The following is a 26,165-nucleotide window of genomic DNA, read 5'->3' as shown; positions in this document are numbered from 1 at the left end:
GACCAGATAATGAATATAAAGAATTCAGGATATAGTTTTCTTTCTGTAGGAAAAAAATTTATTGTCTGCTTGACAAGATCATTAATGGAAGCACTGCTTACTATGTGCTAATGTGGTAGGTTGCAAAGTCTGCTTAAAATGAAGATTGTCCTTGCCTATTTTCTGTTCCGTAGTTAACTATTCCTTTAAAAATGTGTATTCTTAAATTGGCAACAGGAAGGCTACCAAGTTGATCCAAGTTGATACTTTCCCAGGTTCAAAAACATCCTGAAGTGAGGTTTATCAAAAAGTATTCGTGGGTGACCAAATTATAATTTGAAACAGTGCAAAAGCGTTATGTAGACTAAACAAAATGGAAATTATCACCAGTTTATTTATTCAGGACTATACTAGGCAGACAAAGTGTTTGGTCTAAAGTGGGAAGCAACTTAAATTCTTCATGAAGAAATTAGTGTCTGAATTATTTCAGGTATTTCATTTCCTCAGGGAAATTACAGGTGCAAATCAAGTTGGACTCTGATATGGTTGGTCCAATGCCAGTGCTGCCATCTTTTTTTCATGTCAGGATTATTTTGAAGGCAAAGACTAAAAGGAGCTTCAAGAGTGGGTGATGTGTTGCTCACAGAAATAATTTGCAGAGTAAGCTCCTTTGAGGAATTTGCCGAAGATTTCACTGCAGTGCTCTTAACCAGTTCAAACTCAGGGCTGCTGGTTGAACAGATGAAAGCACAGGAGTCTTATTATCCACGCCGGGCAGTAGGAAGTCCACAGACTGCTTCATTGAAGTGAAACCCTCCTCTAGCCTCCAATGGATTTTCTAGGCGATGCCCCTTGATGAGTATGCAGGCTGGGATTCATGAGCTGTAAGCTCAAAACTGATGCAATTTCAATATTGAATGGAATACTGTTAAATGCCTTCAGATGATGATTTGACTCAGAAGTTTTATTATGTGACTCAATAGTTCCTGAGTACAAAGGGCAGATTTAGTGGAAAGCTTGATTGATGCATCTGATTGCAGGTGTATGTACTCTAGAGATTGTTAATCTGGAAGACACATGACCTTCGCTTTTTTGTCACAGTGTTATGTTTGAACATGACTGGATTCTAAGGCTTCTGTAGCATGGATATAACGTGCTTACAAAGAGGAAATTACATCATCCTTGAATTCTTCCATATTGTCAGAAAATACGATGACTCCAGGCAAGCCTATACGAAGAAATGTCAAAACTCTGAATCTTAGCAGCCAAGGTGGTATCTCCTCAGTATTGTCCTCAGCCACTGAGGATACAGGTGAATCTTCATGAATTGTGTACAACATCTTGAAGAATAATTTTCTTTTTTTGTTTTTTGTTTTTTGTTTTTTAAGAATCTATATGAGGAGCTGGGCATTGTACTTAAAAATGTTCCCAAGACCTAATGAAGAAAAGAGGTTAAGGACAATTTTAAAAATGACAAGGAATGGCCCCCTCATTTAATATTGAATTGACTACATCACAGCAACAAAGTTGGGAGTTTGCAAGTTCAAGATGAGACTATGGTCTCAATTTATCTTCATTTATTCTTAATCTGCTTTAAGCTAGAAGTTGGAGAATAGCCCACATATGTTTTTTGTTTGGCCTGCGCAATGTTAAATTTTTTTTTTTTCCTTTAATTTGAATGCCTTTAGATAAGCATGTGTGCCTCTAGCTTGTCACTACCCCCATTTCTTACACCTGACTGCCCTTATTTTACCTTTCTGACCCATTAGGCATTGAGTTTATGACTCTGGTGTAAGCATTCTTGAAAAGGCCAAAACATGCATTTATTTTCAGGTTATTTGTAGTGTCTCCCAATTATTGCTGATTTTTTTTTTCTTTGTGCTTTGAGCAAGACACATTAGGATACCAGGTGTCTGTTGAGCTTAATTAAAATTGTATAGGAGCATCACAGTGTGAACAGTCACCATGGTGTGTGCTGTTACTGGTAAGGAGTCTTCCTTTTCCTCTCGGTGATGTCTTTGGACAGGGAAGTGACCTGGACTGAAACAGTCACTGTGCCATGCTCCCATCCACATTATAAAAACTCTTAAACTCCAATTTCTAAATTGGAAAAAAGAAGACATTGATACTATAAAAGAATTAACTATAGTTATTTTTTAATAGTGAATACTATAATGGCAAATATATTATTTGAGACAGTAACATTTACATTGCAGAATCTTCTAGAGTGTTTTTATTCCAAAAAAAATCATAAATAAGTCTTATAAAATAGATATGTTCCTGAACATAGCCTCTAAAAGTAATTTTTGTGAATGCCTTTTTAAAAAAACTTCCTTATAAAATTAAAAATGTATTGATATGGAAAAACACATTTATCCTCAATTAAATAACACTTGCAATTAGAGATTTAAACATTAATAAAACTTGAAATTATTTCTAGATGTATTATGCGTATCTAGTAAGGTGTTAGGTCTTTCACATGAGAATGTCATGTCTGAGATTAATTCTACATGGGAGAACGAAGTCCCTTATGTGTTGTCTGGCCCTCAACATGAAATTTTTACTCTTTATCCATTTACAAGCTCTAAAATTGTGACTGAGTGAAGGGATTTGCCATTTGTGCTCGCTCTTAAATCATTGTTAGTTCTAAATGTATTAATTTTGTAGCCGTTGTAAGGTTTTATTCAAAGGTAAAGTATAGATTTTCATACAGGTAGTTCCCACTTCCCCTAACGAGTTCTGTGTTTGTGATTATTTCTTTTTCTTTTTAGTGATGTGTACACCTGTACAGTATTTTTTTTTTTTATATAGCAGGAGGAAAAAAAATCATGCCCACACATTAATCTAACAACACATTTTATAAACTCTAGTTTCATTCATTAATTTCTTTGGGATGCAAGTTGTACTGTTAAAAATTCTTTTTTTGTGTGTAAAAATCTAAATTGGTCTTTGTTTTAAAACTACTCATTGTGTGGATATTAGTTCAGTTGCTTTTGAGATTATAAAAGGGATTTAGTGTTGAACAATACTGGTTTTGCGCTAATCAGTATGATTGCTGATGTCTACTATTAAACTTAATTATTACTGATTATAAACAGGGGATAGAAACTTTTCGTTTTAATGTTTAGCTGTTCTTTTATCTGAACTGTATGAAAGATTATTTCTAATCTTACTTCACCGCAGCTTTCGTTCCCTGTGCTTAAGTTTGTGTGGGAGCTTAATATAGTGACTTTAGTGCTGAACGGTGTACTAGGAGCCCCCAGTTTTATTTCTATCCCTCACTGACTTATTCTGTGATTCCAGAATTGGCATTTGTACTTCACTTCCCTTGCCTGGAGTGCTTGCTTGTAGGACATACTTTCATCTTCTCAGATGACAAGTTCTGTACACCATTTCATTATGTGTAGATATGGTAGTGAGCTCTGATTTTGTTCATGTTCTTTTAGTTTGAGATTACGGGAAATGATGAGACGTTCGTTGAGAGCAGCTGGTTTGGGTAGACATGAAGCTGGAGCTTCATCCAGTGACCACCAGGATCCAGTTTCACCCCCCATAGCTCCCCCTAGTTGGGTTCCTGACCCTCCTGCGATGGATCCTGGTAAGAGCTGTTATTTAATTTCATTTAGTGTTTAACAAAAAGAGCAGGTCATGAAAGGAAATAATTTTAACATTTTAAAAGAATATTTAGAAATTTGAGAGATTTGAAAGTAGTGTGATGAATATTATAACTAGTTTAGCTATAAGAATTAGATTTAAGGTATTTATATTTTAAAAATTAAAATTCCAGCACTCTTGTCAGGTGTTCCACTTTTACTGAAATATTTATTTCTATACCAGTAAGAAGCTCAATAATCCCTTTATTAGTAATATATCAAGATAAGTCAATAGATTTGCCTAGTGGATTCCTTCTCTTATAGTTTGGAAAAGAAGTTTCCACTTAAACTCTATCCAGTTTGACCTTTGGCTTGCAGAGAAAAGCCTTAAGGCCAGTTAAGAGAACATGTTAGGAATATGTTGCCTATAATGATATACATCCTACTGTTCTGTTTGCTGAAAGATGGTGACATTGATTTTATCCTGGCCCCCGCTGTGGGATCTCTTACCACAGCAGCGACCGGTACTGGTCAAGGACCAAGCACCTCCACTATTCCAGGTAAGAATCTGTACTCTTTGTCTGCCTAGTCATCTGGAAGAAAAAAGGACACACTTTGGATATAGGGTTCTACAGATCTACACTTTATCTCACAGAGACTTTGCTTGAAAAACATCTAATTATCTGAATTACCTTCCATCTGTCAGTGCAAATATGTAGTGTCTATGTACATACATTTAGAAATCAGATGAGATTTGTAAAATGTTGTTCATAGGTTTAAATTCTTTGTGATGAAGTTAATTTATTACTGATACTAGAATATTGTTCTGGTGGCTTATATGCCTGATATATTATTCCAGGATATTCTTAAAAAAAAATTGTAACTGCTCCTTGCAGAGCAGGGCTAGCTACCCCATAGGCAGTGTGCCCTATTATCTATGTGCTTATGTACCCCATAGGCAGAGTAGCCCGGAATATTCTTTTACTGTGTCTTCTTCATTCTTGTTTTGTACCAAATGGATCTGCTTAATTACAGGTCCTTCCACAGAGCCATCTGTAGTAGAATCCAAGGATCGAAAGGCGAATGCTCATTTTATATTAAAGTTGTTATGTGACAGTGTGGTTCTCCAGCCCTATCTACGAGAACTTCTTTCTGCCAAGTAAGAGGATTTGATATATTTTTCATATGAAGATTTAGCTTAGCTTAGCTTTTACTATTAAAGTTTATCTTCTGACACTATATGGACAACAGTTATGTAAATTTAAAACAATTTATCAGAATCCAGCATGATACTCCCTCTACTACTAAGCTCTGTTGAGTGAAAGAGACCATCTCAACATCATGTAGTGTACACTGAATCAATACAAACTGGCTTTTATGTTAGCTTGATTGAGTTGTATATTTATATGTGAAAGACTAAAACAAAATTTAGGTTTTTGTTTTATGAACATTTATTTTATCAGGAAGGAAAATAAATAGTAATTAATATTTTTACATATACTTTTTCTTATTTTAGGGATGCAAGAGGGATGACCCCATTTATGTCAGCTGTAAGTGGCCGAGCTTATCCTGCTGCAATTACCATCTTGGAAACTGCTCAGAAAATTGCAAAAGGTAATTTATTTCAGATCCTAAATGAGTTACATATTTTTCAGTTTGGATAGATTCTCTTCTGTACACATATTATAATTATTCAGACTGAATTTCCATATATGTAAATGATACAGTTGGTTGGAAACAGTCAAGATTTGTGTGTGTGTGAAATTCATGTGTTATTCTTTCTTTTTTTTTTTTTTTTTTTTTTTTTGAGACGGAGTCTTGCTCTTTCGTCCGGGCTGGAGTGCACTGGCCGGATCTCAGCTCACTGCAAGCTCCGCCTCCCGGGTTTTACGCCATTCTCCTGCCTCAGCCTCCTGAGTAGCTGGGACTACAGGCGCCCGCCACCTCGCCCGGCTAGTTTTTTGTATTTTTAGTAGAGACGGGGTTTCACCATGTTAGCCAGGATGGTCTCGATCTCCTGACCTCGTGATCCGCCCGTCTCGGCCTCCCAAAGTGCTGGGATTGTGTTATTCTTTCTTGAAGTGTACTGTATCTTCCAACTTTCCATCAAAATACAACTAATATAAATTTATTGATTTAAAAATACTCCATAATGAACAGTGTAAAATCTTTGGAAAATAAGATGGGTTACTGATAGAACCTCTTGGTAGTTAATTGGTGTTAAGTGATATAACTTTACAGAATAATAGACAAATGTCTTGTTGTTATTTTTGACTTAGAATTACTGCTAAATAGAAAGCATTAAGGAATATAAATTCTTACCTTCCAGCCTTTGAAAGATTAAAGTAGTTATCTTTTTAAAATACTGATAGTTTATGAGATGGTCTATAATTTGCTAAGTAGAGCCAGGACTTGAGTCTTAACCGCCTGAAACAGAGCTAAGGATTCAGATGGCTGATGTATAGTGTGTTTATGGGCGTCATATGTGGGTATGATATAATTATGCTTTACGTTGTTCCAGAGTTGGTTAGATTACTTTGCATGTCATCTTTGTATATCACTTTTTAAAATTGATACATAATTTCTGGTTTATACTGTGTATATGCTAAGGCCTTTCATTTGAAGAAAATGGATGGCTAATTAAGTCCTTTGCTGCAAGATGAACTGATGTGTTCTTGCTTTTTTAGCTGAAGTATCCTCAAGTGAAAAAGAGGAAGATGTATTCATGGGAATGGTTTGCCCATCAGGTACCAACCCTGATGACTCTCCTTTATATGTCTTATGTTGTAATGACACTTGCAGTTTTACATGGACTGGAGCAGAGCACATTAACCAGGTAAGTTATTTTTACATTTTCCTGTATTAATCATATCTTTGTGTCTTTTTTCCCTATGACTATCACTAGACTTACAGTTTTCAGCTTTGGAATTGTTAAGTCTGATATGAAGAAAGTTGATTTAATTCCTAAGTAAATGAGGCAGAAGAGCTGATTGCTCAGTTAAATATGGCATACCATGAAAAGTGGAAATTTTCACTGGGTAGTATAATCTGATCCACAAATCTTGATACAGATTTTATAACTACAGTGCCTTTTTGGGGATGATACAAATTATTTTTTTCAACTGGTAATATTTCTATTTGTATAATATTATAAGCTGTGTATTTGCTGTAGCCCTATATAAGTCCTAGTTTTCCAAAGCACAATAATTTTGAGATTGAATTGTTTTAGAAAATACCAGAAATGATAATTATGATGAGATATACGCATACTTATAATTATTCCTTTAAAAGTACCCTCTTAATTTTAGGATATTTTTGAGTGTCGAACTTGTGGCTTGCTGGAGTCACTTTGTTGTTGTACGGAATGTGCAAGGGTTTGTCATAAAGGTCATGATTGCAAGTGAGTACAATTCTAGTTTTCTTTAGTTTAATATTATAAACTGTTTAGATTTATATTGCTGTATGGAAATAATCAATAGTCATGTTTTAATTCAGAAAGCATGAGGTTATGTTTCTCTTGTTTAAGTCAGTTTATGTATAATAATGTGATTCTTGATTTAAACTATACTGTGAAATGTTTGGTTTCTTTGCTAGTTCTAACATTGCCCTCCTTAAATAAAAGTAGATGATTATACATTGTAACTAGGATCAGATTAGTATTTTGAGAAATATATCTACAGAATGTTCCCGAGTGTATTATGCAGCAGAGGTCTCAGGTGCCCTGTAGTAGGGTATACTAGGAGAAAATTGCCATAGGCCTGGAGGGAATCATGGAGAATGTTTGGACTGTGTCTTACTTAAACTGAATGCAACAATCTTTCATTCAGCAACAGTTACCACAACTAGTTTTGTTGGTTTTCACAGACCTGAGAAGCAATGAAATCCTAGCACTAACATCTGTGGTGTTTTAGGATTATGGATAGGGACTTCAGTATAAATGGCTACAAATGTTATAATAGAGAATTAGACTGTAAAAACCATCTACCTATACATTAAGTAATTGTATAGGACAAGTGAAAAATTTTAATAGATATTGCATTGCTTATTTATAATTTTTGTTAAAAGAATTCTGGTTGGTATTTTTGTCTTCCTTATTTTAAGCACCTAAAAGTGTGATAATCTGTTGTTATTGATTGTTTGCCAAGGGTACTAGATGCCAGGGTGGTGGTGGTAAATAGTCCTGACGGTGTTCCCAATCCTATCAGAGCCACAAGCAAGAAATATCTGCCCATAGAGTTATAGGGTTCATTAGGTCATATGGGAGGACCACTTGAACTGGACTGGAGCGGTGGGGAATTAGGGAAGAAATTCCAAAAGTGGCTATACCTTAGAGTACCTCTTCTCATAGGAATTCTGTATTGCTGTCATTACTACCAAGTAATCCTTTTGTTATATAAGCTTTGACAGTTATACTTTGCATTTAGGAATTAACAAGGGCTCTCTCTGGTTTCAGTGAGTTATACCTTCATAATGTCAACATAAACCTTTGTATGTTTAAAAACTTTCAGTTTTTGTACTTGTGTATAAATTCTCTATAGACTCAAACGGACATCACCAACAGCCTACTGTGATTGTTGGGAGAAATGTAAATGTAAAACTCTTATTGCTGGACAGAAATCTGCTCGTCTTGATCTACTTTATCGCCTGCTCACTGCTACTAATCTGGTTACTCTGCCAAACAGCAGGCAAGTAGGATTTCTAGGACTTACAATAAGTTAAATCAGAAGAGCGCAGGATACCTGAGTAGCTTTTTGGCCTCCCTTCTCACGACAACATTCTGTTTTGCAGGGGAGAGCACCTCTTACTGTTCTTAGTACAGACAGTCGCAAGGCAGACGGTGGAGCATTGCCAGTACAGACCACCTCGAATCAGGGAAGATCGTAACCGAAAAACAGCCAGTCCTGAAGGTGAGTAAATTAGACATTTATGACACTTGTGGGAAGCAATATGTTTTATTTTTGTTTTGGTCACTATTTCTTTTTCATTTTAGATTCAGATATGCCTGATCATGATTTAGAGCCTCCAAGATTTGCCCAGCTTGCATTGGAGCGTGTTCTACAGGACTGGAATGCCTTGAAATCTATGATTATGTTTGGGTCACAGGAGAATAAAGACCCGTACGTATTCATTAAAACCTTTTTAGCTTTCTGTATTTCCTACATTAGTGTAGACCTTTTACAGTTCATTCTGTTTTTCCTTCCTCCTCAAGTCTTAGTGCCAGCAGTAGAATAGGCCATCTTTTGCCAGAGGAGCAAGTATACCTCAATCAGCAAAGTGGCACAATTCGACTGGACTGTTTCACTCATTGCCTTATAGTTAAGTGTACAGCAGATATTTTGGTAAGTTCTTTGAATGTGTATTGCAAGTACCTGAAAAGTATGCTTTTAAAGTACTCTCCTTTGCTGTGAAACTAGGAAAGAATTTAAACCTCAAGATCCAGTGCTAATGAGGTTATGGTAATAACACACTCAGATAGGGATGGGGTGGGATTGCATCTCTTCCTCTCTCTGGAAAACCATAAAACTATCAGTGCCCTCAGAACCTGTCATAAAGAAATTTACTTTATGAGAAAAATAAAGGCATGTCACAGAATAATGTAAAATTTAAAAACAGAAAAATACTTTTATCAGCCCAATAATAGTGTAATCTTGAATCAAATTATAACCTGACCACTTACTGGAACGTGATGGAGTAATTTAAAAATAAATCTTATTGTAAATAACATTAAAAACAACAACCAGACTATGAAAATTGGGTGTTTTCTGTAGCTAATATTTATATAAGAAACTGCGCATAGAAAAGAGACTAGAAAGTAACAGTGGTTCCATGAGGGAGAGATGGGATTATGAATTTATTCATATCAACAATTGAGTCTGCCTTGCTATTTTGGAAAGTGCCCCAGACTGAGCTAAACATATTCTTCCTCTGATTTGATATATTTGGTATTGTTATTCTAAATACTAGTTGATACACCGAGGACTATGGGACAAAAAATAAGAAATCATACATTTAGGACTCACTATATGTCAAGCACATTGGCGGGTATATTTCATAAATTGACCTTATAAATGTTTTGGTTAAATTTGTTTTGAGATTCTATTATGAAATGTTAATGCTTAAAAAATGTTAGAACTTATAACTTTATGAGTGTCTAAGCATCGTATGAAATACCTTAACATTAATAGAGTGAATATAATTTTGTAAAGCTTTTAGATACTCTACTAGGTACACTAGTGAAAGAACTCCAAAACAAATACACACCTGGACGTAGAGAAGAAGCTATTGCTGTGACAATGAGGTTTCTACGTTCAGTGGCAAGAGTTTTTGTCATTCTGAGTGTGGAAATGGCTTCATCCAAAAAGAAAAAGTAAGGCATCCTTTTTGATTTTGGCTTGGATACCATTTTCACACTGTTTTTGTGATAGTGATTTATGTATATGAAAAGATAGATTGCTTATATTTCTCTTTTTGTTCTAGCAACTTTATTCCACAGCCAATTGGAAAATGCAAGCGTGTATTCCAAGCATTGCTACCTTATGCTGTGGAAGAATTGTGCAATGTAGCAGAGTCACTGATTGTTCCTGTCAGAATGGGGATTGCTCGTCCAACTGCACCATTTACCCTGGCTAGTACTAGCATAGATGCCATGCAGGGCAGTGAAGAATTATTTTCAGTGGAACCACTACCACCACGACCGTCATCTGATCAGTCTAGCAGGTAAAATTGCTACCAGGTAACAGATTCCAATTAATCCTTTCCTTGGAAATGTCGTGTTTGACTTCTAAAACCTTTGCATAAGCACTCAGGTGTTGTACATGATCATTTGTATAACATAAATAACAGCCAAAAAGCTGGAATTTTAAATATTTTTCTACAACAACGATATTATCAAGGACAGGACTAAAATAAGTCCATTATAAATGTTTCTAATTATAAGATTATTTGTTCTTAAGTTTCATTTATCTTTTCTATTTGTTTGATAGTTTCCCTAATTACACTGTAAGCTTGTTGAATCAGGATGTGGAGCAACTTAAAACTTTCCGACGTTCTTTAGCACACTGCTTCTCAAACTTTAATATGTATGAAAATGACTTGGGGCTCTTATTAAAATATAAATGCCCACTCTAGAGATCTGGAGGTGGGGCCTCCAACTTTGTATGTCTTTCAAGTTCTCAGGTGATGCCAATTCTGCTGGTTTAGGTACCAGACTTTTCAGTAGTAATGCTCTAGATCTTTGGCAAATATTTAGTGTATTTTGTTTTTTCAAGTCTGATTTTTTTTTTTTTTTTTTTGAGACGGAGTCTCACTCTGTCGCCGGGACTGTAGTGCAGTGGCCGGATCTCAGCTCACTGCAAGCTCCGCCTCCCGGGTTCACGCCATTCTCCTGCCTCAGCCTCCGTAGTAGCTGGGACTACAGGCGCCCGCCACCTCTCCCGGCTAGTTTTTTTGTATTTTTTAGTAGAGATGGGGTTTCACAGTGTTAGCCAGGATGGTCTCGATCTCCTGACCTCGTGATCCGCCCGTCTTGGCCTCCCAAAGTGCTGGGATTACAGGCTTGAGCCACCGCGCCCGGCCTCAAGTCTGATTTTATAACCAAGTGCATGTGTGATGATGTTTTAATAGGGACCTTTAGGATCTAAAGACCCTTTTCCTCCTTTTCTGGAAAACATCTCTGTTACTAAGGATGGCCTGCTTTAGTATTTGGGATAGCTCCCAAGTTGTCATCCTTGGGTTTGATCTGGGTTGGTGTTGAGTATCTGCTGTCACTATTCTCCTATATGCCAGTATATGTGTCCCAATTTTTCCTTTAATGTCAGGTGTCCCTTTAATCTAAATCCAATTTTGTCTGACAGAGCTCTCCCATAGTGTCCTTGATACTGATATACCTCCAGGACTTGTTGAAAACTGTTATAAATCAAGCTGTATATCTTCAGACTTGTCAAGTCTATCCCGTTATTAAATGATTCTGTTAGTGAGATCTGCTTGGACTCTGTATGATTTTCCTGATCTTGATACCCTGTGAGGAACTCATTAGTTACTTAAGTGATATTAGTTTGTGAATTCTTAGTATCCTTCCCTTGATCTTGTTCTGGAACATAAAAAATTGATGGCTGTTGAACAGATTTTGGGATCATCTCATTTCTAAACACTGCCCATGAAACTGTTCCTAGTAAGTTTCAAGATTTTGTGTCATCTTGTTCTTAGTCTCGTTATTAAAGTATTATATACTCTTAAACTCTCTTTATTCCATTCCCTTTGCTTGTTTCTTGAGGCAACTTCGTAAACCTTCCCAGCAGGAGATCTCATGTTATAATCAAGAAATAGTGCTAATGTTTTCTTCAACTGTTAAAAGTTCTATTATAGTACAGTACATTCTTACCCATAAAGGGTATATTTTGACCAGTGTTCCAAGGATGTCTTAAGTTTAAAAACACAGACTTGACCATTCTCTGGGATTTCACTTGTGTTGGATTATAGATGGTGTATATCACCCCACTGAGTGTGAAGTCTTAAGAGTGGTTTTTTCCGTTGCTTCTTTCCACCTCTTGAAAATGTTCTTGTTATGTTCTTAACAAATAATCTGTTTCTACTTTATTTCCATGTCTTTCATATAACAGTAACTAACAGTTACTGAAATTTTAGTATGTACTAGGAACTTTCCTAAGTATTGTAGACACATTACCCGTTTTAATTTTCCCAATACGTCATAGATAACCACTATCATTCTAGTTTGTAAAATGGGGAAGCTACAGCTCAGAGAAGTTAGGCAACTTTTCTAGTGTAACACAGCTAATTAAAGTTTAGACGCTAGACTTGTCTTGACAGATCCTTCCTTTTTTTTGTATTCTCCTGGATAGTAGTAGATGGCAGAGTAGAGAGGAAGACTGCTTGGTGCTTGCTGATAGTGTTGAGCCTCCACACAGTTAACCAACACTGAACCAGACTTTATAGTGTAGAGTGCAGTCCAAAACTCTCTAAAATGCAGACTTGTAGTTAGAAGTTCTCAAAAGAAAACTTTTTCCATTCTGCATCCGTTCATGGCTGAGATAGGTAAGTCTCTTGAGGTATGATTTTTCTGTTTCACTCCTTCATGGTGTTGTCCTTTTAAGATTTATGTTTAGCTTTGTATATGTGAGGAGGACAGAAGAGGAGATTACTGTTTATCCTTTGCTTAGCCTCCGGACTCTCATGTGAAATCTGTGGTTCCTTGAAGCCCTTCTAGCCCAAGAGACATCAGTAGGTCCCTTTGGGACTATTCTCTCCAAGCTTTATACAGTATAATCATTTCTCTTCATCACCCCTGTAGCTGTCCTTTTTTTTTTTTTTTTTAAATGTCTAGCATATATGTGTGTTCCTTAACAAGAGTGGTTTCTCTGCACAGTCTGCCAAATTGCCGGAACTAGAAGTTCCCAAAACTTAGAAGTGTATTAACAGGGCTTTATTAGACTAGGTTTCAGGACTGTTGGGAAAAAAGTTGAAGTCACACAGGTAACTGGGGAGTTATACAAGTTGAGTGTTCCTAATCTGAAAGTGTGAAATCTGAAATGCTGCAAAACCTGAAACTTTCTGAGCACCACCATGATGCTCAGAGGAAATGCTCGTTGGAGCATTTTGGATTTTGGGATTGAGGATGCTCAACTGGTAAATATATGTAATGTAGATACTCCAAAAAAAAAACCACACACACAAGATCAAACACTCTGGTCCCAAGCATTTCAGGTAAGGGATGTTCATGTAATATGTTTTGTGTATTGGTATTTTTAAATTACTCTTTTTAAATTTTTTGTAGAGATTGGGTCTCGCCATGTTGTCCAGGTTGGTCTTAAATTCCTGTCCTCAAGCAATCCTCCCAACCTCAACCTCCCAAAACGTTGGGATTACACACATTAGCCACTATACCCAGCCTGTTTTGGCAGTATTATACATACTAAGTGCATAACTTCTTAAAGTAAGCACTTTGAGGGGACTATAGTTCTTTGGATGTTTGTTCCAGGATGTTTGTTTTAAAAAAGAAACACTCATTAGTTGTGACTTCACACAATGCTGACTTTTATGTTTTAATATTGAAATCTCTTTAGTGGTTGGAAATACCCTTTTTCATCTCTACAGATTTTCTCTTAGCCTTTCCCACTTTTGTAATCCATAATCTCCGTTTTACCACTTACTTACAGTTCTAGTGTTAAACATCATATTGAGACCACTATCTGTTTGTTTGAAAGCATGATGTTCCAGTCAACTCTCAGATGTAATTGGTTTGATTCTCATTTCTCATAGCAGCTGAGATAAGGAAAGAACCTGTCAGTGCAATCACTTAAAGGTCTTTTGATTTCAACATCTTTTACCCCCCATTTCTTTATCTATAAATAATAGGTGACAGGGTTATTTAGCCAATTTCAGATTTCTGGCCTGTATTTTAAGCTGTATTTTCTGGTTCTCCCTTTTCCTTTTATAATCCAGTCAACTGTCTTTTCTTGGTTGTTTCCAAGTCAGGTGTTTAGGGAAGTGAAACTTTTGCCACTTTGCCTTTGGTTATGACTCTATTTTAAAATCATGCTTTTGAACTGATGTTTTCCCCACATACATCAGCAACTCATCAGTTAATAAGCTCATTCAAAGTAGAAATCATGTCAGATCTCCTAAAAGTTAGATCACTTGTATTAAACACTTTCTGTTAATGGACAAATGGTGCTGTCAGAGCCTTTGGAAACTGAGACTTGCTGGTGGAGGAGGAAAAATCTTCCTGTAGAATTTTTCGATGGGATGGACTCATACAAATATGTGCATCAACACAGATTTGAAATGACTTAAAAAGAAAAAACATATTCTGAGATTTATATTTTCTGATATATTATAGATTAAGTATTGTTGGTTTCCAAGAATTCTCAGCTTAGATTTAAAGTCACATCCTAGCAAGTGTCTCACATGTAATAAATGAGTTAAATAAAAAATGTGTTGCATATCTGAGCTGTGGCAGCAGTATACTCATAAGCTTCTGATTCTTTACAGCTCCAGTCAGTCTCAGTCATCCTACATCATCAGGAATCCACAACAGAGGCGCATCAGCCAGTCACAGCCTGTTCGGGGCAGAGATGAAGAACAGGATGATATTGTTTCAGCGGATGTGGAAGAGGTGATTTTAATTGTGGTAGATTTAAAAAGCTTTTATTTTGTGGGAAAAGAAGAGTAGTCACTAGAAATTACATTAATAGTAGCTTGAGACTACGATATGCATTTGCATCCAGTTTGTAGGTGTTTGTTATATATTGTCATTTGTGGTTATACATAGTAAAATTATTTTAATAGTTTGTGACTTACTGGATATTAGGAAATTGGACACAAACTTGTCTTTACCTAAGGATTAAGAGTTGAGATATTTTCAGTGTTAACAGCAAAGATACTCTGTGTGTGTGTTTTTTTTTTTTTTTTTTTTTGGTTGAGACGGAGTCTCGCTCTGTCTCCCTGGCTGGAGTGCAGTGGCCGGATCTCAGCTCACTGCAAGCTCCGCCTCCCGGGTTTACGCCATTCTCCTGCCACAACCTCCTGAGTTGCTGGGATTACAAGTGCGCACCATCACACCCAGCTAATTTTTGTATTTTTAGTAGAGACAGGATTTCATCATGTTGATCAGGCTGGTCTCGAACTCCTGACCTCATGATCCACCCGCCTCAGCCTCCCAAAGTGCTGGGATTACAGGTGTGAGCCACTGTGCCCAGCCAAGATATTATTAATATTAGAAAAATTTGGTAGTTTTGTACAATGTATTTGAAAGAGGATACTACATATTTATGAGGTAAATTTTATATGCCTGCAGTATATAAAAATTTAACTCTCCTCCCTGCCCCCAGTATAATTTTTATACTTCTAATTTGAGGGTTCTGTATATGCTCAGTAATAAACTTTGGGATCTGTGGGTATAATTTTTTTATTTTTTTGAGATGGCGTCTTGCTCTTTTGCCAGGCTGGAATGCAGTGGTATAATCTTGCCTCACTGCAACCTCCACCTCCCGGGTTCAAGTGATTCTCTTGCCTCAGCCTCCTGAGTAGTTGAGACTACAGGCACGCACCACGCCTGGCTAATTTTTGTGTTTTTAGTAGATTTGGGGTCTCACCATGTTGGCCAGGATGGTTTTGATCTCTTGACTTTGTGATCCGCCCATCTCCATCTCGGCCTCCCAGAGTGTTGGGATTATAGGCGTGAGCCACTGTGCCTGGCCAGGATGTAATTTTTGATAGCAAATTGTCACTAACAGATGAAGATTTTCAAAACTGCTTGATACATGATTTTGAATTCTCTATAGTTAGGGAATCTTTGCATTTTAGTTAACTAACTACTTTGGGAGAATGCTGGTAGAGATAAAGGTTTATTATGTACTTTGATTGTCTACAAATAAGATTCTGGATTTAGGTTGAGGTGGTGGAGGGTGTGGCTGGAGAAGAGGATCATCACGATGAACAGGAAGAACATGGGGAAGAAAATGCTGAGGCAGAGGGACAGCATGATGAGCATGATGAAGATGGTATGCAGGTTATTTGAGAAATTACTCAGTATGAGTAAATCAAGTAATTTTAAAGGGGGATATTAAATACAGGGAGAAACCTCATTTGAATGTGTAGTGAAATGGTCAACTTAAACTTTCTGCCAAGGGTTTCTATAGCATCTGTTTGGAAAATTTAGGTGCTATATATAATATATAAAATAATTTCCGTTTTTTCTTTTTAAGTCAGTTTCTTAAAAGACTTTTAAAAACTAAATCATAGATGCGTTATGAAACATTTGGAAATTAAAGAAAAGGAAAATAAATCACCCATAATTACACCCAGATGCTGATAACTTGTATATTTGCTTTCAGTCCTCCCCTGCACTGCCCTGATGTGCTAGACTGTTTCCCTAGCCATTCTTCTAAGGTTGAGTAGTTACTGAGTCTTATTTTAGTAGTTATCCCTTCTCTCTCACACCATTCCCCTTCTCCCCAACTCTCACCCCCCATGCCTTCTTAGTTACCACCCTTATGATATTCTGGCTTATCAGACCCTGTTTTAAACCATAGTGAGTGTGTGCTTTTTTCTTATTTAAATGTTTTTTTTAGGGAGTGATATGGAGCTGGACTTGTTAGCAGCAGCTGAAACAGAAAGTGATAGTGAAAGTAACCACAGCAACCAAGATAATGCTAGTGGGCGCAGAAGCGTTGTCACTGCAGCGACTGCTGGTTCAGAAGCAGGTATGTTGCCTTATCCCAACAACCTTCTTGCTTATGCTAAGGCTGTGTGTGTGTATTCAGTGTGGATTTGTTCATACTTTGTGTGATATACGCAAGAGTAGCTAAGCATTTTTATAACTTCATCCTTGTTCTCTGGGTATTAGAAAAGAAAGTATTATTTTAGTAACTCTTTCTCCAGCTTTTCTGGTTATTAAATAATGAATGAATTTTAAAGTTTATTTAAAAGATTTGTATTTTCTTGTCTTTTTTTTTTTTTTTTTGGAATTGGGTCTTACTCTGTCACCCAGGCTGGATATTCCAGTGGTGCAGTCAGAGTTCTTTCCAGCCTTGACCTCCTGAGCTCCTACCTCAGCCCCCTGAGTAGCTGGGACTACAGGTGCAAGCCACCACATCGGGCTAATTTTTTTTTTGTAAGAGATGGGATCTTGCTATGTTGCCCAGACTGGTCTTGAGTTCCTGAGCTCAAGGAGTCGTCCCACCTCAGCCTCCTCCGTTGTTGGGATTATAGGCATGTGCCACCACACCCAGCTAAAATTTATTTAGGAGACCGAGGCATACGAATAACTTGAACCCAGGAGGCAGAGGTTGCAGTGAGCCGAGATGGTGACACTGCACTCCTGCCTAAGCCACAGAGCCAGACTTAAAAGTTATTTTCTAATAAAAACTATTTTAGTGGTGGGTTTTGTGGATTATTAAATACAGTCTGGCATTCTGTTTAATATGTATGTTTATTATGTATGTTTTCCTGAATGAGGAGTAGATTGTAATTTTAATTATTAAACTCACAATGTTTTTGGTTTTAAAAATAAAAATTTTAGGAGCAAGCAGTGTTCCTGCCTTCTTTTCTGAAGATGATTCTCAATCGAATGACTCGAGTGATTCTGATAGCAGTAGTAGTCAGAGTGACGACATAGAACAGGAGACCTTTATGCTCGATGAACCATTAGAAAGAACCACAAATAGCTCCCATGCCAATGGTGCTGCCCAAGCTCCCCGCTCAATGCAGTGGGCTGTCCGCAACACCCAGCATCAGCGAGCAGCCAGTACAGCCCCTTCCAGTACATCTACACCAGCAGGCAAGTCTGAACACTTGGTATTCCTAAGAATACTTAGATAGATTTTTAAAAATTAAAAATAAAATTAGTTTTATGATAGTTCCTCATTGTTTTGTTGTATTTGTATGATAGTTCCTCATTGTTGTTTGTATTGAGTTTCAAATATAAAAATTATGCACATATGATTATAGCAGGGTTTCCCAGTCTTTGCATTATTGCATTTTTGGGCTGGATAATTGTGGGAGGCTGTCTTGTGCATTGTGGGATGTTAAGCAGCATCCCTAACCTACACCCACTAGATGCCAGTAAAACCCCTCTCACCCTTCTTCCCCTCCCCTTGGCTCCCACAGTTGTGATAACCAAGAATGTCTGCAGATACTGCCAAATGTATAGCCCCTTTGGCAGGGTGTGTGGGGGGTGCTATGGGGATCAGATTTCCCCTAGTTGAGCACTTTATATTAATTCTTGTCCCCTCCATACTCCGCTCCCCAAAATAGTGTGGTTTGGGCAAAGTTTTTTGCTTGGCTACCACAATTGACCATTTAGATTTACATAAGTATATATAATCCCAGAGAAACACAGTTAAAAACTAACATTAGCTCATTGTCGTTGTCCTTTTTCCTTATAGCAAGTTCAGCGGGTTTGATTTATATTGATCCTTCAAACTTACGCCGGAGTGGTACCATCAGTACAAGTGCTGCAGCTGCAGCAGCTGCTTTGGAAGCTAGCAACGCCAGCAGTTACCTAACATCTGCAAGCAGTTTAGCCAGGGCTTACAGCATTGTCATTAGACAAATCTCGGACTTGATGGGCCTTATTCCTAAGTATAATCACCTAGTATACTCTCAGATTCCAGCAGCCGTGAAATTGACTTACCAAGATGCAGTAAACTTACAGGTATGAAAGCACTGAAAAGTTTCTCATTCCAGTGTATTTTTTTGGCTGTCAATTATGAGAATTCCAGTATTAGGGGAATTAAATGTTACAAATGTTTAAAAGTTGATATACTGCTGCTGTATCGAATTTAGCTCTGTTTGGATAGTTTTAACTATTTTAGTTTGGTCTTCATAGAACTATGTAGAAGAAAAGCTTATTCCCACTTGGAACTGGATGGTCAGTATTATGGATTCTACTGAAGCTCAATTACGTTATGGTTCTGCATTAGCATCTGCTGGTGATCCTGGACATCCAAATCATCCTCTTCACGCTTCTCAGAATTCAGCGAGAAGAGAGAGGATGACTGCGCGAGAAGAAGCTAGCTTACGAACACTTGAAGGCAGACGGTATGAAATTCTTCATATATACAGAACGTCCCTGACTTAAAATGGATCTCCAACTTATAATTTTTTTGTTGTTGAGACGGAGTCTCACACTCTCACCCAGGCTGGAGCGCAGTGGCACCATCTTGACTCACTGCAAGCTCCACCTTCCGGGTTCACGCCATTCTCCTGCCTCAGCCTCCTGAGTAGCTGGGACTACAGGCGCCCGCCACCATGCCCAGCTAATTTTTTGTATTTTTAGTAGAGACGGGGTTTCGCCGTGTTAGCCAGGATGGTCTGGATCTCCTGACCTTGTGATACGCCCGCCTTGGCCTCCCAAAGTGCTGGGATTCCAGGTGCGAGCCACCGCGCCTGGTCCCCAGTTTATAATTTTTTTTTTGTTTTATGATGGGTTTATTGGGGGTATTCAATGCATTTAGACTTTATGCATTTATGATGAGTTTATCAGGACATAACCACATCTTCAGTCAAGGAGCATCTGTACTTGTGTGTTTAGATAGAATCTTTGTATCCTAGAAGGGTAAAGCATTTTAGTTGCTGTTATGTAAGACCTCATCTTACTGTGAAGGGAGAAAGAAATGACTTGCTTGCATTACTTGTTGAGGCAGAATAGGCTAGTTATCATCCAAGCTATTTTTAAAAATCCATTCGTATCATAGGAATCTGATACTAAAGCCTTTTTATTTTTGAAGTTATTAGTCTCTATGTTTGTCTCATTATTCTCAAGACCTCCCCCTCTCCTCTTGGAAAGTTATTTTGACTATAATTGGTTATGAATGTACTTTGTACTCAGGAGGGGGAAAGTATGTGTGATTACCAGTGCTGCTCTTTTTTTCTCAAATCACATTTCTTTTTTTCTGTCTCCCCAGCCTGTTGAATTATAATTAAAATATATATCTATGTATTTGTTGTGTTCTTTTCTATTCAGTTATAAAGTGACCTTTTTCAGGAGTAGGTATCAGCTCAAATATTGAACAACAGAGCAAGAGCAGTAATATAGTAAAAGTACCTCATACCTAAAGTCAAAATCCAAGGATTTGGTTCTATCTCGACCTCAGGATAAACAGCTTTGTTACTCTGGGCAGATCATAAAGTGAGGAAAGACAAAGGTCTAAGAGATTACTTAGAAAGACAGTGATAGGCATCTACAGTAGAGGTAATAGTTACTAAAGTAGAGCAGTGAAGACCAAAAGGAGGGGAGAGAAGCATTGAAATCAAAAACAGAATTTAGGGCCTTGTTGAGAGATTAAGTAGCAGGGGCATCATTTATATGTAGACCTTGATCCTGAATAACTAATAGGAAAATTAAAGAGAAAAACCTAGAGTAGTGTAATGGACAAACTTGCTTTCGAACACGTGAGAACAACTGGGGAAAAAATGGTAGAAATGTCAATTATGCAGAATTGAATGGTTGGTAAAGATATCTGTACTAAAGATAGAGATTTGAGAGGTAACAGCTTTCCTGTCCTAGGAAGGCTGCTTCACAAAGACGAAAGCCTTATCTTCGTTAGGCTGTAGTCGTTACCCCAGAGAACAGAATTCTGATAACAGATCATGATTGGTGGTGGTGTTCTGTCAGCTTTAATGTAATGATTCACATATCACACATAATTCACCCATTTAAAGTGTCCAATTCCATAGTTTTCCAGCCCTGTATAACCTTCATCATAATTAATTTTGGAATATTTTAATCTTCTCTACAGAAAACCTATTAGCAATCATTCTTCATTTTCCCCTACTTCCCCCACTTCCCCTTCCTAAGCAACCGTTAATCTATTTTCCCTCTCAATAGATTCTGGATATTTCCTGTAAATGGAATCATACAGTATGTGGTCTTTTGTGACTGGGTTCTTTAACTTAGCATAATGATTTTCAGGTTCATCTATATTTAGCATACATCAGTAGTACTTCATTATTTTTCATTTCCTAGTAATATTTCATTGTATGAGCATACTATTTTTTGTTTATCCTTTCATCAGTTGTACATTTGGGTTGTTTTCACCTTTCCACTGTTATGCATAATGCTCATATGAACTTTTGTGTATAGATTTTTGTGTAGATGTGTATTTTCAGTTCTCTTGAATGTATACCTAGTTATGGAACTGCTGGGCCATATGGTAACTGTTTGTAACCCTTTGAAGAACTGGCAATACTGTTTTCCAAAGAGGAAGACATTCTCACTAGCAGTGTATGTATGAGAGTTTTAGTTTTTCTACATTTTCACCAACACTATTTTTTGTTATAACCATCCCAGTGGGTGTGACCTAGTATCTTTGGTTTGCATTTCCCTAATGGTCAGTGATGTTGATCATCTTTTCATGGGCTAACTGGCCATTCGTTTATCTTCTTTGGAGAAGTGTCTTATTTGGATCCTACACCCCCAGCCCCCCCACCTTTTGTTGTTGTTGTTGTTGTTGTTGTTGAAACGAGTTTGGCTCTTATTGTCCAGGCTGGAGTGCAGTGGTGTGATCTTGGCTCACTGCAACCTCCGCCTCCTGGGCTCAAGCGAGTCTCCTGCCTCAGCCTCCTGAGTAGCTGGGATTACAGGCACCTGCCACCACGCCCAGCCAACTTTTTTGTATTTTTAGTAGAGATGAGGTTTTGCCATTTTGACCAGGCTGGTCTTGAACTCCTGACCTCAAGTGATACACCCACCTTGGTCTCCCAAAGTGCTGGGATTACAGGCGTAAGCCCCTGCACCCGGCCTTGCCCATTTTTTAAATTGGCTTGTCTTTTAAAATTGAGGTGTGTGAGTTCTTTATTCTGCATATAAGCCCATTATCAAATATATAATTTGGGAAGATTTTGTCCCATTCTCCGGGATATCTTTTCACTTTCTTGATGGTATCTTTGAAAGTACAATTTTGATTTTCATAAATTCCAATTTATATCTGAGTGTTTGTTTGTTTGATTTCTTTTTTGAGACAGGGTCTTGCTCTGTTGCCGAGGCTGAGTGCAGTGGTGTGATCTTGGCTCACTGCAACCTTCACCTCCCAGTTTCAAGCAGTTCTCCTGCCTCAGCCTTCCAGGTAGCTGGGATTACAGGCACCTGCCACCATGTCCGGCTAATTTTTGTACTTTTAGTAGAGACAGGGTTTCACCATGTTGCCCAGGATATCTATGTTTTCTTTCATTGCTTGTGTTTTTGGTGTCATTTTAATGAAGTGTGATTCTCAAAGTGTGGTCCCTAGATAACAGCGCCATCGACGTCACCTAAGAGCTATTTAGAAATGCATATTCTGGGGCTCTACCCCAGACCTGCTAAAACTCTGGGGATTAGACGAGAGGTCTGTTTTCATAAGCCCTCCAGGTGACTTTGATGGACCCTGAAGTTTGAGAATCACTCTCTTCAGGGAAGGAGTTCCTTTTGCCATTCCAAAGGATACTGGAATTCCTTTTCTATACGAAGTATAAGACTGTAAATCATGCACGGTGCTTATATTTCTAAAGCTGAGCAGCAGGCTTAACTACTTTGTATTTATGAATATTCTCAGTTCCTAATTTTGCTTATTTATGATAGTAAATTTCACATTTGTGTTCTTCTAATAAACATTGTCATTTCTTTCTGTTCTTATAGACGTGCCACCTTGCTTAGTGCCCGTCAAGGGATGATGTCTGCACGAGGAGACTTCCTAAATTATGCTCTGTCTCTAATGCGGTCTCATAATGATGAGCATTCTGATGTTCTTCCAGTTTTGGATGTTTGCTCATTGAAGCATGTGGCATATGTTTTTCAAGCACTTATATACTGGATTAAGGCAATGAATCAGCAGACAACATTGGATACACCTCAACTAGAACGCAAAAGGTATCCATTCTTGCCATGAGATTGATTTGAGAAATACTTGCTTGGTATGGTCTCTATTAGTACATTGTCAAAATTTGAAGTAAGGAGAATAGCATTGCAAAAGAGAACTAGCACAGGACCATTTCATGTGGGAAAGTGGGCTTGAATTTATCCAACCTTTCCCCATTGCCACTCTTCACTTAAAGTAGGAAACCTAAGAATCTGGTTAAACTTCATGCTTGAGATAGTTTGGCCTGATTATCTGTCATCTTCATTTTTTCCTTTTTTTTTTTTTTTTTAAAGGGATGGGGTCTGACTCTGTTGCCCAGGCTGGAATGTGGTGGTGCAATCAAAGCTTACTGCAACCTTGAACTCCTGGACTCAAGAGATCCTCCTGCCTTAGCCTTCCAAGTAGATAGGACTTATAGGCGTGTGCTACCATGCCTGGCTAATTTCTTAATGTTTTGGAGAGACAGTGTCTCATGATGTTTCCCAGGCTGGTCTTGAAGTCCTGGCCTAAGTGATCCCCCTGCCTTAGCCTCCCAAAATGTTGGGATGACAGGCATCAGTTACCATGCCCAGTCCATGTTTTCTGTTCGAGTTTGTGTAGGTACTCGTTATTTCTTAGGTGATTTGCTTTTTCTTCTATTGAGTCCATTTTGTAATAATAGGAAATAAACCTGTTCGCTCTACCATTTCCCAGATTCTGACAATGTATTGCAATGTTTGAAATTTGTTAGATATATTAGTGACCTTTTTAGTGTGTTTTTGCTTGTATTTTCCCTGACGTTTGCTACTGTTCATATTATACAGATACTTTAGGTAAAATGACTCACTTGTCTTTTTAAAGGACGCGAGAACTCTTGGAACTGGGTATTGATAATGAAGATTCAGAACATGAAAATGATGATGACACCAATCAAAGTTAGTGCACAGAAAATCTGCTAATCTACTTCAAGAAATGGCTGCCTCAGTAGTTCCCCTTCAAGCTTTTTAACTTCATTATTTTCTGTCTGGGTGGGAATTTCTCTTTTCTTCTCTATGTCTCATTTCTTACATTTTCTGTCCATTTGTGCTTATACATTCTTGCATTATACAAGAATATACACATTCTTGCAAAACTAAGGATGTATTAAAGAAATATTATAAACTTTCCAACAGTATTTTTTCTTCATCTTCTATCTTGTATTTGTCTTAGTATTATGTTTACCTTTACTCTTAATGTACTGTTATTACATTTAATAAAATCTTAGCAAAACCTTTGTTAATATTGATGCAAAATAGATTAGTTAAGAAAATGAGAATTACCAGTTACAGCTCCTAAATATCAGAATGCTAGCAATTAATACAATGAAAAGAGAAAATATCCCAACTCCAGGCTTTTATCCAAAAGTTTTAATATCACACTTTGGGGTCTAGTGGAGTTTATTTGTGGGTTTCAGTTATTTCAAATGGGGCTAAATAATGCATTCACCAGTTTGTTATTATCAACTAGTACTTTTATTCAGCCTGTGGAAAGACAATTGGCCTAATTGCCATTTTTTGAGAACCCAGCCATAGCTCACTGCCGTTGATATGCAAACAAGGCACTGCCAAAGTTTTACTCCATTAAGGAGATTTGGTGCTAGTGTGCTGATTTACTATCAAGATATGTAAATTGTTTAGACATTACTCTCTGCTTAGCAAATGCTCAGGTTTCAACTCCTGATCATCTCCTCCGTTTGGAGTTGTCAGTGAGTTGGGTCCTGAATATACTCATGAATCTAACCGTATTTGGGTGGTGGGTATCTCAAAAGATAAAGAGGAGGATGTGGGAAACCTCTGTCCAATACAAAATGGCACAATATTGTTAAATGCTGATTTTTATTTTGCATTTTTTTATTGTAACATACATATAACTAACATTTGCACATAACATAAAACTTACATTGTAACCATATTAAACTGTTACATTTACTTTAAAAAATACCAAAAGTTTGGACTATAAACTTGTTTTTGTGTGGCATTAAAATTTTATAAAAGAGGTAGTAGGAATTTTGGATTGAGCAGATTAAAGGTCTGTTACCCTAATCCAGTAATTAAATAATTTTCCTAAAAAACAAAACATTTTATCTTTTTATGTTTAGGTGCTACCTTGAATGATAAGGATGATGACTCTCTTCCTGCAGAAACTGGCCAAAACCATCCATTTTTCCGACGTTCAGACTCCATGACGTTCCTTGGGTGTATACCCCCAAATCCATTTGAAGTGCCTCTGGCTGAAGCCATCCCCTTGGCTGATCAGCCACATCTGTTGCAGGTGAATTAAACAAGTTAGTCTTAAGGTTTCTTTCTAATTGAGTTTATTTTCTTTAAAGTATTCAATGTAACTAGAATATTTCTGTTAAAATTTCAGCCAAATGCTAGAAAGGAGGATCTTTTTGGCCGTCCAAGTCAGGGTCTTTATTCTTCATCTGCCAGTAGTGGGAAATGTTTAATGGAGGTTACAGTGGATAGAAACTGCCTAGAGGTAAGACAGTAAAAGTTTTTGCAATATAATATTTATTAAGGACAACTTGTCCCAGCATATAGATTTTTAGAAATGCATTAATTTAGACTATTATATTTTCTGAAATTAAGTGTCAGAATTTCCTGCCTTGTGATATAATGTAGGAAGAATTCCAGCACTGTCATTAACTTGCTGTCAGATCACTTCATCCATAAAATACCAGCCTCCTTATGTGCTTTGTCTGTTTCACAGAGCTGACTGCTGTATGTGGCTGAAAATTTAAATTTTTCATGTATAATAAAAGTCTGTAGATGAGCATGTGTAATTTTGGCTACAACTTTAACTTTCTGAACTAATTTTAATCAAGACTAGATAAATAAGATAGCATTAATAATGATACCTAATATTTGTGGACTAAATCTGTCTCCTGGGCATTGGTCTCCATCTTCATAACTATGTTTGGTAGAATGCATTATCACTCTGATTTTTTGGGTAATAATTGAGTCTTGAAGAGAGTAAGTAAATTTCATGTGGGAATGTCTGTGTCATACAACTAGTTAAGTGGTAGATCTAGTTTTCAGATATAGCTCTGATTTGGGAGCCTAAAATTACACTCTACTGTTTGTCCACTCAAAACGTAGTAAAACATTAAAAAGCAGGTTTAGAAGACATGTAGTTGAATAGAATGTTTTTTATCTCAGTAATAAAAAGGAGAATGCAGTACTGAAAATATTAAAAATATATGAGAATTAAGTACCACTGA

General features: G+C 37.2%; 1 protein-coding gene across 4 annotated transcripts in view; it reads left to right on the top strand.

Annotated features, from left to right (window-relative positions):
* The window catches only part of UBR5 (ubiquitin protein ligase E3 component n-recognin 5), a 156,116-nt gene that overhangs the window by 105,523 nt on the left and 24,428 nt on the right, over positions 1-26,165 (top strand). For all 4 annotated transcript variants that reach the window (XM_033202522.1, XM_033202524.1, XM_033202523.1 and 1 more), the window contains exons 23-44: positions 3,426-3,577; positions 4,037-4,132; positions 4,608-4,731; positions 5,089-5,186; positions 6,260-6,408; positions 6,881-6,972; positions 8,111-8,257; positions 8,361-8,479; positions 8,563-8,689; positions 8,782-8,911; positions 9,779-9,939; positions 10,050-10,289; positions 14,580-14,703; positions 15,979-16,090; positions 16,661-16,792; positions 17,611-17,868; positions 18,476-18,744; positions 18,919-19,130; positions 22,705-22,935; positions 23,765-23,838; positions 25,041-25,213; positions 25,310-25,423. In XM_033202522.1, coding sequence (XP_033058413.1) covers positions 3,426-3,577; positions 4,037-4,132; positions 4,608-4,731; positions 5,089-5,186; positions 6,260-6,408; positions 6,881-6,972; positions 8,111-8,257; positions 8,361-8,479; positions 8,563-8,689; positions 8,782-8,911; positions 9,779-9,939; positions 10,050-10,289; positions 14,580-14,703; positions 15,979-16,090; positions 16,661-16,792; positions 17,611-17,868; positions 18,476-18,744; positions 18,919-19,130; positions 22,705-22,935; positions 23,765-23,838; positions 25,041-25,213; positions 25,310-25,423 — 3,334 coding nt within the window. The remainder of the gene's footprint in view (positions 1-3,425; positions 3,578-4,036; positions 4,133-4,607; positions 4,732-5,088; positions 5,187-6,259; positions 6,409-6,880; positions 6,973-8,110; positions 8,258-8,360; positions 8,480-8,562; positions 8,690-8,781; positions 8,912-9,778; positions 9,940-10,049; positions 10,290-14,579; positions 14,704-15,978; positions 16,091-16,660; positions 16,793-17,610; positions 17,869-18,475; positions 18,745-18,918; positions 19,131-22,704; positions 22,936-23,764; positions 23,839-25,040; positions 25,214-25,309; positions 25,424-26,165) is intronic.

The sequence above is a fragment of the Trachypithecus francoisi genome, unplaced genomic scaffold, assembly GCF_009764315.1.
Source record: "Trachypithecus francoisi isolate TF-2019V2 unplaced genomic scaffold, Tfra_2.0 Lachesis_group7, whole genome shotgun sequence".
NCBI lineage: Eukaryota > Metazoa > Chordata > Mammalia > Primates > Cercopithecidae > Trachypithecus > Trachypithecus francoisi.
Note: the sequence above shows the minus strand (reverse complement) of the source record. Positions and strands in the feature narration are given on the sequence as shown.